The 15,728-nt window shown below is 40.1% G+C and overlaps 1 protein-coding gene across 1 annotated transcript; it reads right to left on the minus strand.

The window, feature by feature from the left end:
* Positions 1–7,954: 7,954 nt before the first annotated feature.
* Positions 7,955–8,969, minus strand: LOC100483296 (olfactory receptor 4S2). Its single transcript, XM_002929025.4, is given in 2 exon segments — positions 7,955–8,894; positions 8,896–8,969. Coding segments are annotated over 2 exon segments (1,014 nt in total).
* Positions 8,970–15,728: the final 6,759 nt, after the last annotated feature.

Genomic DNA, 15,728 nt, shown 5'->3' on the forward strand with positions numbered 1-15,728 from the left:
GCCGAAGGCAGACGCTTAACCGCTGTGCCACCCAGGCGCCCCTGGACCACAGCTTCTTAATCCAGTCATCTGTTGAAGGGCATCTCGGCTCCTTCCACGTAAAATCTCTGTCTTTTAGACTACTTGCACGTCTCCCCCAATCAATTGTGTGTCACGCAAATGCAGAGACCCTTCCTCAAGACCTGACCCAGGGCTGGGCACGTATGTTAGGTATTCAGTAAATTTTGTAGGAAGGAGAGAGAGAGGGAGAAAGGAAATGAGAGTTACTGGTTTATGAATCTATCTTTTTTTTTTTTAAAGATTTTATTTATTTATTCATTCGACAGAGATAGAGACAGCCAGCGAGAGAGGGAACACAAGCAGGGGGAGTGGGAGAGGAAGAAGCAGGCTCCTAGTGGAGGAGCCTGATGTGGGGCTCAATCCCACAACGCTGGGATCACGCCCTGAGCCAAAGGCAGATGCTTAACCGCTGTGCCACCCAGGCGCCCCTATGAATCTTTCTAGATGGTGTGGCTTCAGACTACCTATTGTCTAGCATAGAATACTGGTTAAAAGTGCAAACTCTTTTTTTTAATAATAATTTTTTATTATATTATGTTAGTCACCATACAGTACATTCCTAGTTTTTGTTGTAATGTTCCATGATTCATTATTTGCGTTTAACACCCAGTGCAGCATGCACTATGTGCCCTCCTTAATACCCATCACCGGCCTATCCCAGTCCCCCACTCCCCTCCACTCTGAAGCCCTCAGTTTGTTTCCCAGAGTCCACAGTCTCTCAAAAGCTCAAACTCTTATCATCTGGAGCTGGATTGTCAACCCCCAGGCACACCAGTGCCAGCTGTGTGGCTTTAACCAAGTAAGTTTAGCTATTTAATCATTGTCCTCTTCTGCAAAATAGGGATAACTAGTTCCTGCCTCATTGAGTTGGTGTGAGAATTAAAATAGTGAATGCATATAAAGCTTAGCAAAGTTTCTGGTCCACAAGAAATACTTATGAAATGTTAGTTATTCTAATTTTTATCCTGCACATCATAAATATGGGAAACGCAAAATAAAGAAGAAAGGTGATAAAAGTGATTTCACTTACCTGGAGGGTATGAAGCTCTTCCTTCCCATCATTTCCTACTTCTGGGTCCTATGAATCCTCTGCCCAGCTATGACCCCTCCAAACACCATCCCTATTCCAGTAGTCTTAGATTTCTGTAGTCTGTGCATGTATGTTTTTTTGGAAAATAGTCTGTCCCCCCATTTATTCCGTGGAAATGGTGCCTGGGTCATAAAACAAAGTTATTTGTCTTGGAGCCTGAAGCAAACCTAAGTTCACATTAAGGTCTTGGCAGGTTTCAGAGCATGATAGAAACTTGTGCCTTTGGGGATCATCCTGAAGGTTAACTTACTCTCTCCCTGAGATCCAGAGTTGTCTTCCAGCTTCATGTAAATCCAGCCGAAGGCTTTTTCAAATCCAAACTCTATGGCTTGGGAAAGAGAAAGAAAAGACCCCTGATACCCAGAGGATACTGTGTTTTGCGTCACTGTTTTAAGTAATGAGCTCCTGTGAGCCTTCAAGTTGCTTCCCCTGTTGAAAGTTCTTGCCAGAGATACGAGTAACTTTCCCCACTGCACTGGCCAAGTGTGGGGACCACTTGGGAAAGGGCTTTTTAGAATGGATTCCTCTGTCTTTATGGCCAGTGGAGGTGGATCATCCTGGATTTCCTGTCTGATACCCACCCTTTAATCCAACAACGGTGGATTCCATTGATTAAGCACTTACTATGTGTCTTCCATTACTATAAGCAATTTATATGCATTCCACAGTTTCTTTTATATTTAGGGCCTCAGTTGAATTGACATGAAGTAATCGTGACTGTTTTTTGAGGCTCACTATCACCATTGTTCTGTGCATGACATACTTCAGTATTAATTTAATGAATAAATAACTATAAACCAAAATGTAATCCAAGTGTTACACACTATGGGTAAATTACATCAACCTGTGTATGCTCTTCCCTAGCTCAGCCCGTTGGCCATCCTTGAATGTCAGGAGGTTAAAGATATTGTAAATTTGTGCATTTTCATGTTTTTTTTTATTAAAAAAATTTTTTAAATGTAAAGTTAATTAGCCTAGATATAGTACATCATTTGTTTCTGGTATAATGTTCAATGATTTATTTGTTGTGAATAACACCCAGTACTCTTCACATCATGTGCTCTCCTTAATGCCCATCACCCAGTTATCCCATCCCCCTTACCCACCTCGCTTTCTGCAACCCTCAGTTTGTTTGCCAGAGTAAAGAGTCTTATATGGTTTGCCCCCCTCTCTGATTTCTTCCCCTTTCGTTTTCCCTTCCTTCCCCTATTGTCCTCTGCACTATTGCTTATGTTCCACATATGAGTGAAACCATATAATTGTCTTTCTCTGACTTATTTTACTTAGCATCATATCCTCCAGTTCCATCCATGTTGATGTAAATGGTAGATATTGATCTTTTCTGATGGCTGAGTAATATTCCGTTGTACCTATGAACCACATCTTCTTTATCCATTCATCTGTATCTCTGGGGTAAATATCCTGTAGCACAATTGCTGGGTCATAGGGTAGCTCTATTTTTAACTTCTTGAGGAACCTCCATACCATTTTCCAGAGTGGCTGTACCAGCTTGCATTCCCACCAACAGTATAAGAGGGTTCCCCTTTCTCCCCGTCCTTGCAGGAATAAACATGAATCAGAAAGACAAGGTGTGTATGCCACACAAAATGTAAAGAGCATATGGGGAACGAACAAGTTTGGGGTATGATATATATTTCAGAATGGCTGGAAAATAGGCTCCAGGGGGAGTCCTGGCAAGTGAAGCTAGAAAGGTGAACAGGCTCCAGTGCTTATATGCCATGCTAATACTATTGATCTTAATCTTGTAGACAGTGGGAAACTGTTGATAGATTTCAAGTTAATGCATAACTTGTCCAGATTTACATTTTAGAAGTGTGATAATAATAATAAAGATAGCTCACATTTATTGAGGGCTTGCTATGAACTGAGTACTACATGGGTTACTGCATTTAACAAAGTGATCACTTAAGCTTATTTCCAGAGTTGAGAGCTGAGGTGAATGAACTAGTGTGGAAGTGACCAGCGTGGCTTCCTAGACAGTGGACATTGTAGAGGGGGTAGGACTTGGATGGCCTTTATGCTAGACTCTTGCTGAATGGGGTTGTAGCCTGGGCTCTATGGTTAGGTGGTGCTATAGGCTGGGTTCTGAGGCTGCTCAGGGTTACTGTTCAGGTCCCTAGTTATGCAAGGCCAGAGGCTATACTCAATAACTGGATAGGACTGCTGGCTTGGCTCCCTGCCTGGGAAGGCCATAGGATGTGCTTATGGCTGCCAGGTGTCTGTGCCTATTCTTCCCAGAGGGTTGGGACTGGAGGCTATGCTCAGTAGTCGGGAAGGAGTATGAATTTGCTCCTTTGCCCTGGTGATCCAGAGTATGTTCTCCACTACTGCTGTGTATCCATGGCCTTGCATCCAGAAGGGTCATTGGAGACTAGGCTGTGCAGTTGGGCAGGACTCGGAATTTGATCAGCTGCCCATGTAGGGTCATATTATGAGCTCTATAGTTGGTTTAGCTCATTGGCTATGGATCTGAATTAGGCAGAACTGCCAACTGAACTTCCTGGTCAGTCAGGGCCACTGGTTGGGATCGCTGGGGCTACTGCAAACAGGAACTTGGTCCTCCAAGATCTGAATGCTGGTTGCTGTAAGTCCCACTCCCTTCCCTGTCTCTATGTCATCTCCAGTGGTTGAGCTCTGTAGGTTCACACAGTGTTCCCCATGAGCTGAGACCCAAGTGGGCCTCCTGAGAAGTGTCTCAGAATACTTCAGAAGCTGCATGTCCACCCTGGATTTTCTTTTTCCTGCTGGAAAAACTGTAAGCCCAGAGGGGCCCTCTTGGTGTAGCTGAGCTGGACTGGGAAGGAGGCAATGCAGTCCAGGTTAAACTGCTCATCTTACCATTCTATGGCAGTTCTTCCTGGCCTCCATTGTTGATGGTGGGGGTGCTTCAGCTTCACTTCTGAGCTCTGAGATTTACACAGTGGTGTTTTGTCTATGGATAGTTGCTAGCTGATCTTCTTGTGAGGGAGACTGAGGTTGGTAATAAACTATGTCACCATCTTGACGCAATCTACTGGGAATTTTGAAAGGCAACTGTTGAAGGAAGTCATTGAGAGGATGTGACTCTGGTTGGTCAGACAGAGAGCTGGACCCCAGATATTGGAAGATGCTCCAGTGTCCCTGTCCTGGGAGTGTGTGCTCTACTTGCCTTTCCTGAGCTAGAAGCTGCCCAAGGACACAACTTTGAGAGAGTGATATGGTGTTGAGGCCACCTGGACAGAATATGTGACTGAACCTAATTAAGGCCTCTATCTAAACAAAAGATTTGGTAGGTGGTGGTAGAGATTTTATATTATAACTGCCCAAGACAAACCATGTATGGAAGTTCCCTTGCTTATTTTTTTAATTTAAAATCAGTGAATTAACATATAATGTATTAGTTTCAGAGGTAGAGGTCAGTGATTCATCAGTGATTCATCTTATATAATACCCAGTGCTCATTACATCACATGTCCTCCTTAATGCCCATCACCCAGTTACTCCATCCTCCAATCCCCCTCCCATCCAGCAACCCTGTTTGTTTCCTATGATTAAGAGGTTTTTCTTCCTCTCTGACTTCATCTTGTTTTATTTTTTCTTCTCTTCCCCTATGATCCTCTGTTTTGTTTCTAAAATTCCACATATGAGTGAGATCATATGATAAATGTCTTTCTCTGATTGACTTATTTCACTTAGCATAATACCCTCTAGTTTCATCCATGTCCTTGCAAATAGCAATAGTTCATTTTTTTAATGGCTGTGTAATATTCCATTGTGTATATATACACCACATTTTCTTTATCCATTCATCTGTCAATGGACATCTGGTCTCTTTTCATAGTCTAGCTATTGTGGACATTGCTTTGATATAAACATTGGGTTGCAAGTGCCCCTTCAGATCACTACATTTGTATCTTTGGGGTAGTGCATTTGCTGGCTCATAGGGTAGCTCTATTTCCAACTTTTTGAGGAAGCTCCATACTGTTTTCCAAAGTGGCTATACCAGGTTGCGTACTCACCAATAGTGTAAAAGGGTTCCCCTTTCTCTGCATCCTCACCAACATCTGTCATTTCCTGACTTGTTAATTTTAGCCATTCTGACTGGTGTGAGGGCATCACATTGTGGTTTTGATCTGTATTTCCCTGATGGCAAGTGATGTGGAGCATTTTTTCATGTGTCTATTGGCTATTTGGATGTCTTCTTTGGAGAAGTGTCTGTTCATGTCTTCTGCCCATTTCTTGACTGGATTCTTTGGTTTTTGGGTGTTGAGTTTGACAAGTTCTTTATAGGCTTTGGATACTAGCCCTTTATCTGATATGTCATTTGTGAATATCTTTCCTGTTCCATAGGTTGCCTTTTAGTTTTGTTGATTGTTTCCTTTGCTGTGCAAAAGCTTTTTATCCAGATGAAGACCCAGTGGTTCATTTTTGCGTTTACTTCCCTTGTCAGAAGTAGCTGTTAAAGTATGTAAGTAGAGCTCTTTCAGGGAAAGACTGGGAAATGGGCATTTCTTGGGGGGTTAGCTGGTTAAAAAGTGTTTGCTTACTATAGTCCTAGGGGACCAGTGAATTAAAGCTCCACTGCCCACCAAAGTCAGGTGACTGAGGGAGGCATACTTTGGGGAACAGCCACAAAACCTGTGGCACCAAGTGTGTGCATAAATTCCTGCCAGGGAGACACTGATGACTTGGAATGGGCCAGAAGGTGAAGGTGGAGATGGTGTCCACTGGCCTTCTTGGTTTCTGGGGAAGATTGCTGTCAGTCCCTACTGTGCTAAATTAGAAGCTTGACCTTTAGGCATGAGACTTTAAAGTATGCAGATAAGCCTCTTTCAGGGAAAGAATTAGAGGTAGGCATTTCTGTGTGCTTCCTCTGGCTGAGCCTTGGGGGAATAGTCACATTGTGTTCTCATGAGCTCATTAAGAACTCTTTCTTTGCTATAATTTTGGGGTCTCATGGATGTAAGCCTTGTAGGCTTTCACATCTCCTTACCATTGACAAAATGCATTTACGTTTGATTCCATCTCATGTAATTCTCTATATAACCCTGGGAAGTGATAGGAAATGTAGTTTATCTCCATTTTAAAATGAGATTTACAGTCTCTTCAATAAATGGTGCTGGGAAAATTGGACAGCTACATGCAAAAGAATGAAACTTGACCACTCTCTCCACCATACACAAAGATAAACTCCAAATGGATGAAAGACCTCGATGTGAGACAGAAATCCATCAAAATTCTAGAGAAGAACATAGGCTTCAACCTCTTCGACATCAGCTACAGCAACTTTTTTCATGACACCTCTCCAAAGGCAAGGAAAACAAAAGTGAATATGAACTTTTGGGACTTCATCAAGATAAAAAGCTTCTGCACAGCAAAGGAAATAGTCAACGAAACAAAGAGGCAACCCATGGAGTGGCATAAGATATTTGCAAAAAACAGATAAAGGGCTCATTTCTAAGATCTATAAAGAACTTATCAAACTCAACACCCAAAAACCAAATAATCAAGTCAAAAAATGGGCAGAAGACATGAACAGATGCTTCTCCAAAGAAGACATCCAAATGGCCAACAGACACATGAAAAAATGTTCAACATCATTAGCCATCAGGAAATTCAAATCAAAACCACATTGAGATACCCCCTTACACCAGTTAGAATGGCAAAAATTAACAAGGCAGGAAACAACAAATGTTGGAGAGGATGTGGAGAAAGGGGATCCCTCCTACATTGTTGGTGGGAATGCAAGTTGGTACAGCCACTTTGGAAAAGAGTGTGGAGGTTCCTTAAAAAGTTAAAAGTAGAGCTACCCTGTGAGTCAGCAATTGCACTACTGGGCATTTACCTCAAAGATAAAGATGTAGTGAGAAGAAGGGGCACATGCACCCCAATGTTCATAACAGCAATGTCCACAATAGCCAAACTGTGGAAGGAACTGAGATGCCCTTCAACAGATGAATGGATAAAGAAGATGTGGTACACGTGTACAATGGAATATTACTCAGCTATCAGAAAGAATGAGTACCCACCATTTGCATTGACATGGATGGAACTGGAGAGGATTATGCCAAGTGAAATAAGTCAATCAGAGAAAGAATTATCATATGGTTTCACTCATATGTGGAACATAAAGAACATAACATGGAGGACATTAGGAGAATGAAGGGAAAAATGAAGGGGGGGAATCTGAGGGGGAGACAAACCATGAGAGGGTATGGACTCTGGGAAACAAACTGAGGGTTTCAGAGGGGAGGGGGTTGGGGAAATGGGTTGGTCTGGTTATGGGTATTGAGGAGGGCACGTACTGCAATGAGCACTTGGGTGTTACATGCAAACAATAAATGTTATACTCAAACATGGAACACTACATCAAAAACTAATGAAGTACTATATGGTGACTAACATAACATAATGAAAACTAATAAAAAATAAAATAAAAAATAAATAAAATGAGATTTAAAACAGACCAAAGTATAGCAAGATCAACGTCAACATTTGTTTTTGGTATCATTCCTTTATGTTTTAATATCATTCCAATATTTTGATATTATTTCTTTATATTCCCTTATTAGAATACATATGCCTGACATTCCACATCAGTTAGAGCTACTGCTCACAGGCAACAGTACTATATGTTATGAAATGGACTGTGTTTGGGTGTCAGATTTCTCATCAGGGCAATGAGAATATCACTTTGCCTAAAGTCAAACTACTAGTAACTGGTAGAACAGGCCCTTCAAACTAGGTCTTTTGACTTCAAATCCAAGACTATGCTATATTACACCGTATCTCATGGGATAAGGTTTAAGGGATGATGGTTGACTTGTTCCCAGCAACCCTTGTGGAAACTGGTACAACTGAAGCTACACCAATCCCACTGAGCTTCACACCAGAATCTCTCTTATTTCTATCCAACAACCTCTCTATCCACAGTCTTTTCATGGCGTTTTTCACTTCCATGTTTCTCAGGGTGTAGATCAGAGGGTTTAACATGGGTGTGACGATGGTATAGAACACAGCCACCATCTTGTCCTCAGTAAAAGTGGTGGAAGGTCTTAGGTAGATGAAGAGGCAGGGGACAAAAAACAAGATCACCACTATGACATGGGAAACACATGTGGACAAGGCCTTGCGCCTCCCCTCTGATGAACGGGTCTTAAAGGAAAGCAAGATGACAACGTAAGAGCCCACAAGAATGACAAAGCAGCTCAGGGAAATCATGCCACTGTTGGCTATCACAATGAGCCCCACCACATATGTGTCTGTGCAAGCCAGCTTCAGTAAAGGGTGGACATCACAGAAATAGTGGTCAATCAGGTTGGGACCACAGAAGGGCAGTTGTACAGTGAGGATGGTCTGGATGAAGGAATGCACAAACCCTCCTAACCAACAGGTTACCACCATTACAGAGCAGACCTTCCGGTCCATAATGGTCATATAGTGTAGAGGCTTACAGATAGCCACATACCTGTCATATGCCATCACTGTGAGAATGAAGATCTCTGTGCAGCCAAACAGATGGCAGAAAAAGAGCTGCACCATACAACCAGCAAAAGAGATGCTCTTGACTTTGGCTTGGGAATCAACAATCAGCTTGGGGGCTGTAACAGAGGAATAGCAGATGTCCACAAAGGATAAGAAGCTAAGGAAGAAGTACATTGGAGAGTTGAGATTTGGACTCCTTTGAATGGTCATTATAATGAGAAAATTTCCAGTCATGAGTATCATATAAAAGAATAAGAACAAAAAAGCATAGTTGCTGTACTTTCTCATTTTGGGAAAGACCCATGAAGATAAACTCGGTAACATTATTTTCCATGGAACCTCTGAAGTTCACAGGAGAGAAATACAGTGTGAGTTTATCTATAGGAAAAAAAAAAGGACAATTAGATTAGGGCACATGATACCATAACATTGTTATTTTATAAAAAAATACTTTCCAAATTTATCATTTAATGTATCGGTTTGGGTAAAGTCTGTTTCTTAAAATTACCAGATATGGGGGAGCAGGTGGAGAGAGAGAGAAAGAGAAAGGGGAAAAAAAGGTCTCTCAGGCTTTAAACAGATTTAGGAATGTAGTCTTGGCTCTCTTCTTAAGCATCAGTGTCCGAATCATCGTTGGTCCAGAATTTAAATTAAATCTCTCTGTTAAATCAAGGTTTCAAGTGGTAACCTTTAGTCTCTTTACTTGAGGATGCTTTTCATCCATTTTCCAGTTCATGTATGTAATCTACAAACGTTAAGCACACACACATGCACACACGTACACATTTGTGATCATAAGTATGTAAGTCTTAAAATGTGCACTTTGAGTCAAACCTAGGATGTAATTAGCCTTTTTATGAGACCCCTTGGCCTCCCAAATTCCTGACAGACTCACTGGCTTTGTCATATTTTAGATTATTCCAGGACTTCACTCTTTGTCCCTTCTTACATGTCTAAAAGTTGGGAAACATGCATAGAGTCTTCATGAAAAGGGGCTACCATCTGCAAGGTGCTCAAGACTTCAGATCCTGGTGACATTAGTTGTTATAAAATATGGGGAGAAAATAACTCTTGAGTAGGTTTAGATCTTTTAGATCTTAACAATGACCAACTGTGTTCTGGGGCAAGTTACTTACATTGATGGAGACCCAGTTTCTCTGGCTATTGGAGTAGCCGCTGCATAAATACCAGGGTCTCCTCCACTTTAGCCTTATGTCATACGATTGTCTCAATACAATGAGTCATCGTCATTGAATGTAGTTCCTTTGTTTCATTATCCATGTGTTCCTTTGAACCAAAAGATGTGTCAAGGTGGGGGACAATGTGTATCTTTATCTTTGTATTGCCTGAATACAAAAACTACTTTCATTAGTTTGACAAGACAGTTAAACCTCAATTTCTTCATCTTTCAAATGGAAACACTACTGATTACTACAGAGAATTATTTTAAGTACCAAAGCTAGCATATAGTAAGCACCCAGTGAATTATGCCCTTTCATTTTCCAGCTAGGTTACCAGTACTTGACACATTTTATAGTGAAAAGTTTCAAATGTATAGAAAATGGAGATAATAGTAGTATAAGCTTTAATATATTGATCACTCAGATTAAAAAATGATCCATGTTTTTCTATATTTGCTTCATCCATCTCTATTTTTCATTTTTTTTCTGGAGCATTTTAATGCCATTTCCAGTCATGATGCCATTTCAGAATTTACATGCTTCATTATCTGTATTTCTAAGGAATTTTCTTGTGTGCACAAAAGGCATGATCACATTTAACAAAATTCCCAGTTGCCTGATATCAACCCATTCCTGGTTTGCTGGAGCTATGTTTTGTTCCCATCTCTCCTTATAGTGCTTAGTTGAGTGCTTACAATGTCTGGTCCATGTGCTAGGGTAGTTCGCTGTGGCTACTGTGTACTTGAAATGTGGATAGTGGGACTAAGAAACTGAAGTTTCAACTTTATTTACATTATTTCAATTTATTGAAATAAAAAAATTAAAGCAATGTAAAATATTTTGATATAACAAAATTGGATATATTGAGTTAAATAAAATATTATTAAAATTAATTCCACTTATTTGTTTGCTCTTTAATGTGGCTATAAAACATTTAAAATGACAGTGGGGCTTGTGTAATGTTTCTATCACATGTGCTGTACTGGGGATTAGGCTCTGGTCTAAGTGCTTAATCATACTGTTTCTTGTAATTATGTAGAGTATGTAGAATTATTCCCATTATTCATGTAAGGAACAAAACCCAGAAAGGTAAACTAGCTTTTTCTATAGTCCTACGTAGCTAGTCATTGATGAAACACAGATTCAACCTTGATACGTTCTCTTAGCCTATGCTACTTGATATCATCAATGTACAATTTCCATTGGTGTTTATTTAAAAAATATTGATAATAGCTTTGGGATCTTCTTTACTGTTTTAATATTTCTGGGATATGAATTGCTACTTTAATTAACTCCAAACGAAACTTAATTAACAAGATAGACACCAATACTCTGGTAAGTTAGTAGAGTCCTGATGTCTGTGTTCTTGGAAGCCCCATTGGCCTTATCACCAAACTAGTTTCTGCTACAGGATAGGCACAATCTCAGAAAATGGAGCAGACTGTGGCAAAGCATATTCAAACTCTGCCATTTCTCCTTCTAGAGTCTGGAACTTGGTAGGATCCTTTGTCCCACTGTCCCTGTCCCATGTGGTCCTGGGCCTAGACATGGGTTATTCCACAAACTGGAATACATTAGTACCTTTAACCTGAAGTAGGATAAGGACGGAGGCAAAATCTAATTGATGGAGATTTAGGCTTCAACAAATGCTAAATTTCAATGCCTTGACTAAATGCTGACTCGCTGAAAAACTTTGTCCGCGGACATTTCTTGAAAGAGGTAGCTTTCTCAAAGTCTGTGGTAGAGGCATTTCCAGCCTGTACATGTCCTCTGTTTATGTCTATCATAGTATTTAAAATCCCTGTCTTTTAGACTACTTGCGTGTCTCCCCCAATCAATTGTGTGTTGCGTAAATGCAGAGACCCTTCCTCAAGACCTGACCCAGGGCCGGGCACGTATGTTAGGTATTCAGTAAATTTTGTAGGAAGGAGAGAGAGAGGGAAAAAGGAAATGAGAGTTACTGGTTTATGAATCTTTCTAGATGGTGTGGCTTCAGACTACCTATTGTCTAGCATAGAATACCGGTTAAAATTTAAGCGCAAACTCTTATCAGGTGGAACTGGATTGTCAGCCCCAGACACACCAGTGCCATCTGTGTGGCTTTAACCAAGTAAGTTTAGCTATTTAATCGTTGTCCTCATCTGCAAAATAGGGATAACTAGTTCCTGCCTCATTGAGTTGGTGTGAGAATTAAAATAGTGAATGCATATAAGCTTAGCAGAGTTTCTGGTCCACAAGAAATACTTATGAAATGTTAGTTATTCTAATTTTTATCCTGCACATCATAAATATGGGAAATGCAAAATAAAGAAGAAAGGGGATAAAAGTGATTTCGCTTACCTGGAGGGTATGAAGCTCTTCCTTCCCATCATTTCCTACTTCTGGGTCCTATGAATCCTCTACCCAGCTATGACCCCTCCAAACACCATCCCTATTCCAGTAGTCTTAGATTTCTGTAGTCTGTGCATGTATGTTTTTTTGGAAAATAGTCTGTCCCCCCATTTATTCCGTGGAAATGGTGCCTGGGTCATAAAACAAAGTTATTTGTCTTGGAGCCTGAAGCAAACCTAAGTTCACATTAAGGTCTTGGCAGGTTTCAGAGCATGATAGAAACTTGGTGCCTTTGGGGATCATCCTGAAGGTTAACTTACTCTCTCCCTGAGATCCAGAGTTGTCTTCCAGCTTCATGTAAATCCAGCCAAAGGCTTTTTCAAATCCAAACTCTATGGCTTGGGAAAGAGAAAAAAAAGCCCCTGATACCCAGAGGATACTGTGTTTTGCGTCACTGTTTTAAGTAATGAGCTCCTGTGAGCCTTCAAGTTGCTTCCCCTGTTGAAAGTTCTTGCCAGAGATACGAGTAACTTTCCCCACTGCACTGGCCAAGTGTGGGGACCACTTGGGAAAGGGCTTTTTAGAATGGATTCCTCTGCCTTTATGGCCAGTGGAGGTGGATCATCCTGGATTTCCTGTCTGATACCCACCCTTTAATCCAACAACGGTGGATTCCATTGATTAAGCACTTACTATGTGTCTTCCATTACTATAAGCAATTTATATGCATTCCACAGTTTCTTTTATATTTAGGGCCTCAGTTGAATTGACATGAAGTAATCGTGACTGTTTTTTTGAGGCTCACTATCACCATTGTTCTGTGCATGACATACTTCAGTATTAATTTAATGAATAAATAACTATAAACCAAAATGTAATCCAAGTGTTACACACTATGGGTAAATTACATCAACCTGTGTATGCTCTTCCTAGCTCAGCCCATTGCCTATCTCTGAGTGTCAGGAAGTTAAAAATATTGTAAATTTGTGTATTTCATGTGTTTTAAATTCAAATATTGCTAAGGTCGAACATTCTTTTGTGACTTGAGTGATATTTGGATAGTTTCTTGTATAAGGTGCCTTTTTTTTGGTTCCAGTTTTGTGTTATCTATCTCATATTGATTTGTAGAGGTTCTTTTTATATAATCTGGATTTTGTATAATCTGGGTAAAAGTCCCTTGTCATCTCTCTCTCTCTATCTGTACATTTAGAGCATCTGCTCTCCTAATTTTGTAGTTTCCTTTTTCTCTTTTAATGATATTTTTTGATGACTAGAAGTCCTAGATTTAATATATCTAGTTTATTGGTATTTTCTATTATGATAGTTTTTATGGACTGAATGTTTGTGTCCTCCAAAATTCATACGTTGAAACCCTAACTCCCAAGATGATGGTAAGAGGTGGAGCCTTTAGGAGGTAAGTAGGTCATAGGGGCAGCAGTCTCATGAAAGAAACCCCAGGAAGCCACACATCCCTTCTACCATGTAAAGACACAACAAAAAATGCCTTCTGTGGACCAGGAAGTGCATTCTCACCAGACACTGAATCAGTTGGAGTCTTAGTTTTGGACTTCTCAACCTCCAGAAATATGGGAAATAAATTTTTATTTTCTCTTGTTTGTTATCTATCTAGTCTTTGTTATAGCAGCCCAAATGGACTAAGACAATGGTAATTTTTGTGTTTTCTTTAAGAAACCCTTACCCATTCCAAGTTCATAAAGTTATTCCCTACATTAATATCTAGATGCTTTATTGTTTTACTTTTCACATTTAGATCTAAAATCCATCTGGAATTAATTTTGTGAGGGAGAGGCCAAGACAGATTTTTAAATATGAAAATCCAACTGAATTAACACCATTTACTGTAAAGCTTGTCTTTTATCCATGGCTTTTCTGTGCACCTTTGTAATAAACCAGATGTCCACATATGCCTGTCTGCCTCTGGTTGTACACCACATTATGGTCAATTTATCTTTGCATCAATATCTGTCTTACTAACTGTAATCTTGTAATAATTCTTGATCATTAGTAGTGTAAGTCCACGAACTTTGATAATTTGAAAGCGGGTTAGCTATTTTTGGCCTTTTGTGTTTTCATGTACATTATAAAATATGCTTGTAAATTTCCACAAAATATCTTCTGGGATTTTATTTGGGATTGCAATGAATCTATTGATGAAGTCGGTGTACTTGGCACTTTAAAGAAAAGACCCAAATTAATAAAATTGTGAATGAAAAGGGAGAGGTCACAACCAACACCAATGAAATTGAAAGGATTATTAGAAACTTTTATCAACAGCTTTATGCCAATAAATTAAGCAATCTGGAAGAGATGGAGGCCTTCCTGGAAACCTATAAACTACCAAGACTGAAACAGGAAGAAATTGATTTTTTAAACAGGCCAATTAATTATGAAGAGATTGAAACAGTGATAAACAACCTTCCAAAAAACAAAACTCCAGGATTGGATGGATTTCCTGGGGAATTCTACCAAACATTCAAAGAAGAAATAATACCTATTCTCCTAAAGCTATTTCAAAAAATAGAGGGGCACCTGGGTGGCACAGTGGTTAAGTGCCTGCCTTCGGCTCAGGGCGTGATCCTGGCGTTATGGGATCGAGCCCCATGTCAGGCTCCTCCGCTGTGAGCCTGCTTCTTCCTCTCCCACTCCCCCTGCCTGTGTTCCCTCTCTCGCTGGCTGTCTCTATCTCTGTTGAATGAATAAATAAATAAAATCTTTAAAAACAAAACAAAACAAAAAACAAAAAATAGAAACAGAAGGAAAGCTACCAAACTCATTCTATGAGGCCAATATTACCTTGATCCCCAAACCAGGCAAAGACCCCATCAAAAAGGAGAATTACAGACCGATTTCCCTAATGAATATGGACCCCAAAATCCTCAACAAGATCCTAGCTAATAGGATCCAACAGTACATTAAAAGGATTAACCATCACGACAACCAAATGGGATTCATCCCTGGGATGCAAGGGTGGTCCAACACTCGCAATCAGTATGACAGATCACTTAATAAGAGAACTGACAAGAACCATGTGATCCTTTCAATTGATGCAGGAAAAGCATTTGACAAAATAAAGCATCCTTTCCTGATTAAAACCCTTCAGAGTGTAGGAATAGAGGGTACATTTCTCAATCTCATAAAAGCCATCTATGAAAAGCCTACTGCAAGCATTATTCTCAATGGGGAAAAGCTGGAAGCCTTTCCCTTAAGATCAGGAACACGACAAGGATGCCCACTCTCGCCACTATTATTCAACATAGTACTAGAAGTCCTTGCAACAGCAATCAGAAGACAAAAAGGGATCAAAGGTATCCAAATCGGCAAAGAAGAAGTCAAACTGTCTCTCTTTGCAGATGACATGATACTCTATATGGAAAACCCAAAGGAATCCACTCCCAAACTATTAGAAGTTATANGAAGTTATAGAGCAATTCAGTAATGTGGCGGGATACAAAATCAATGCTCAGAAATCAGTTGCACTTCTATACACATGTAATGAGACTGAAGAAAGAGAAATTAGGGAATCCATCCCATTTACAATAGCACCAAAAACCATATGTTAC

This window comes from Ailuropoda melanoleuca, chromosome 16 (assembly GCF_002007445.2).
Source record: "Ailuropoda melanoleuca isolate Jingjing chromosome 16, ASM200744v2, whole genome shotgun sequence".
NCBI lineage: Eukaryota > Metazoa > Chordata > Mammalia > Carnivora > Ursidae > Ailuropoda > Ailuropoda melanoleuca.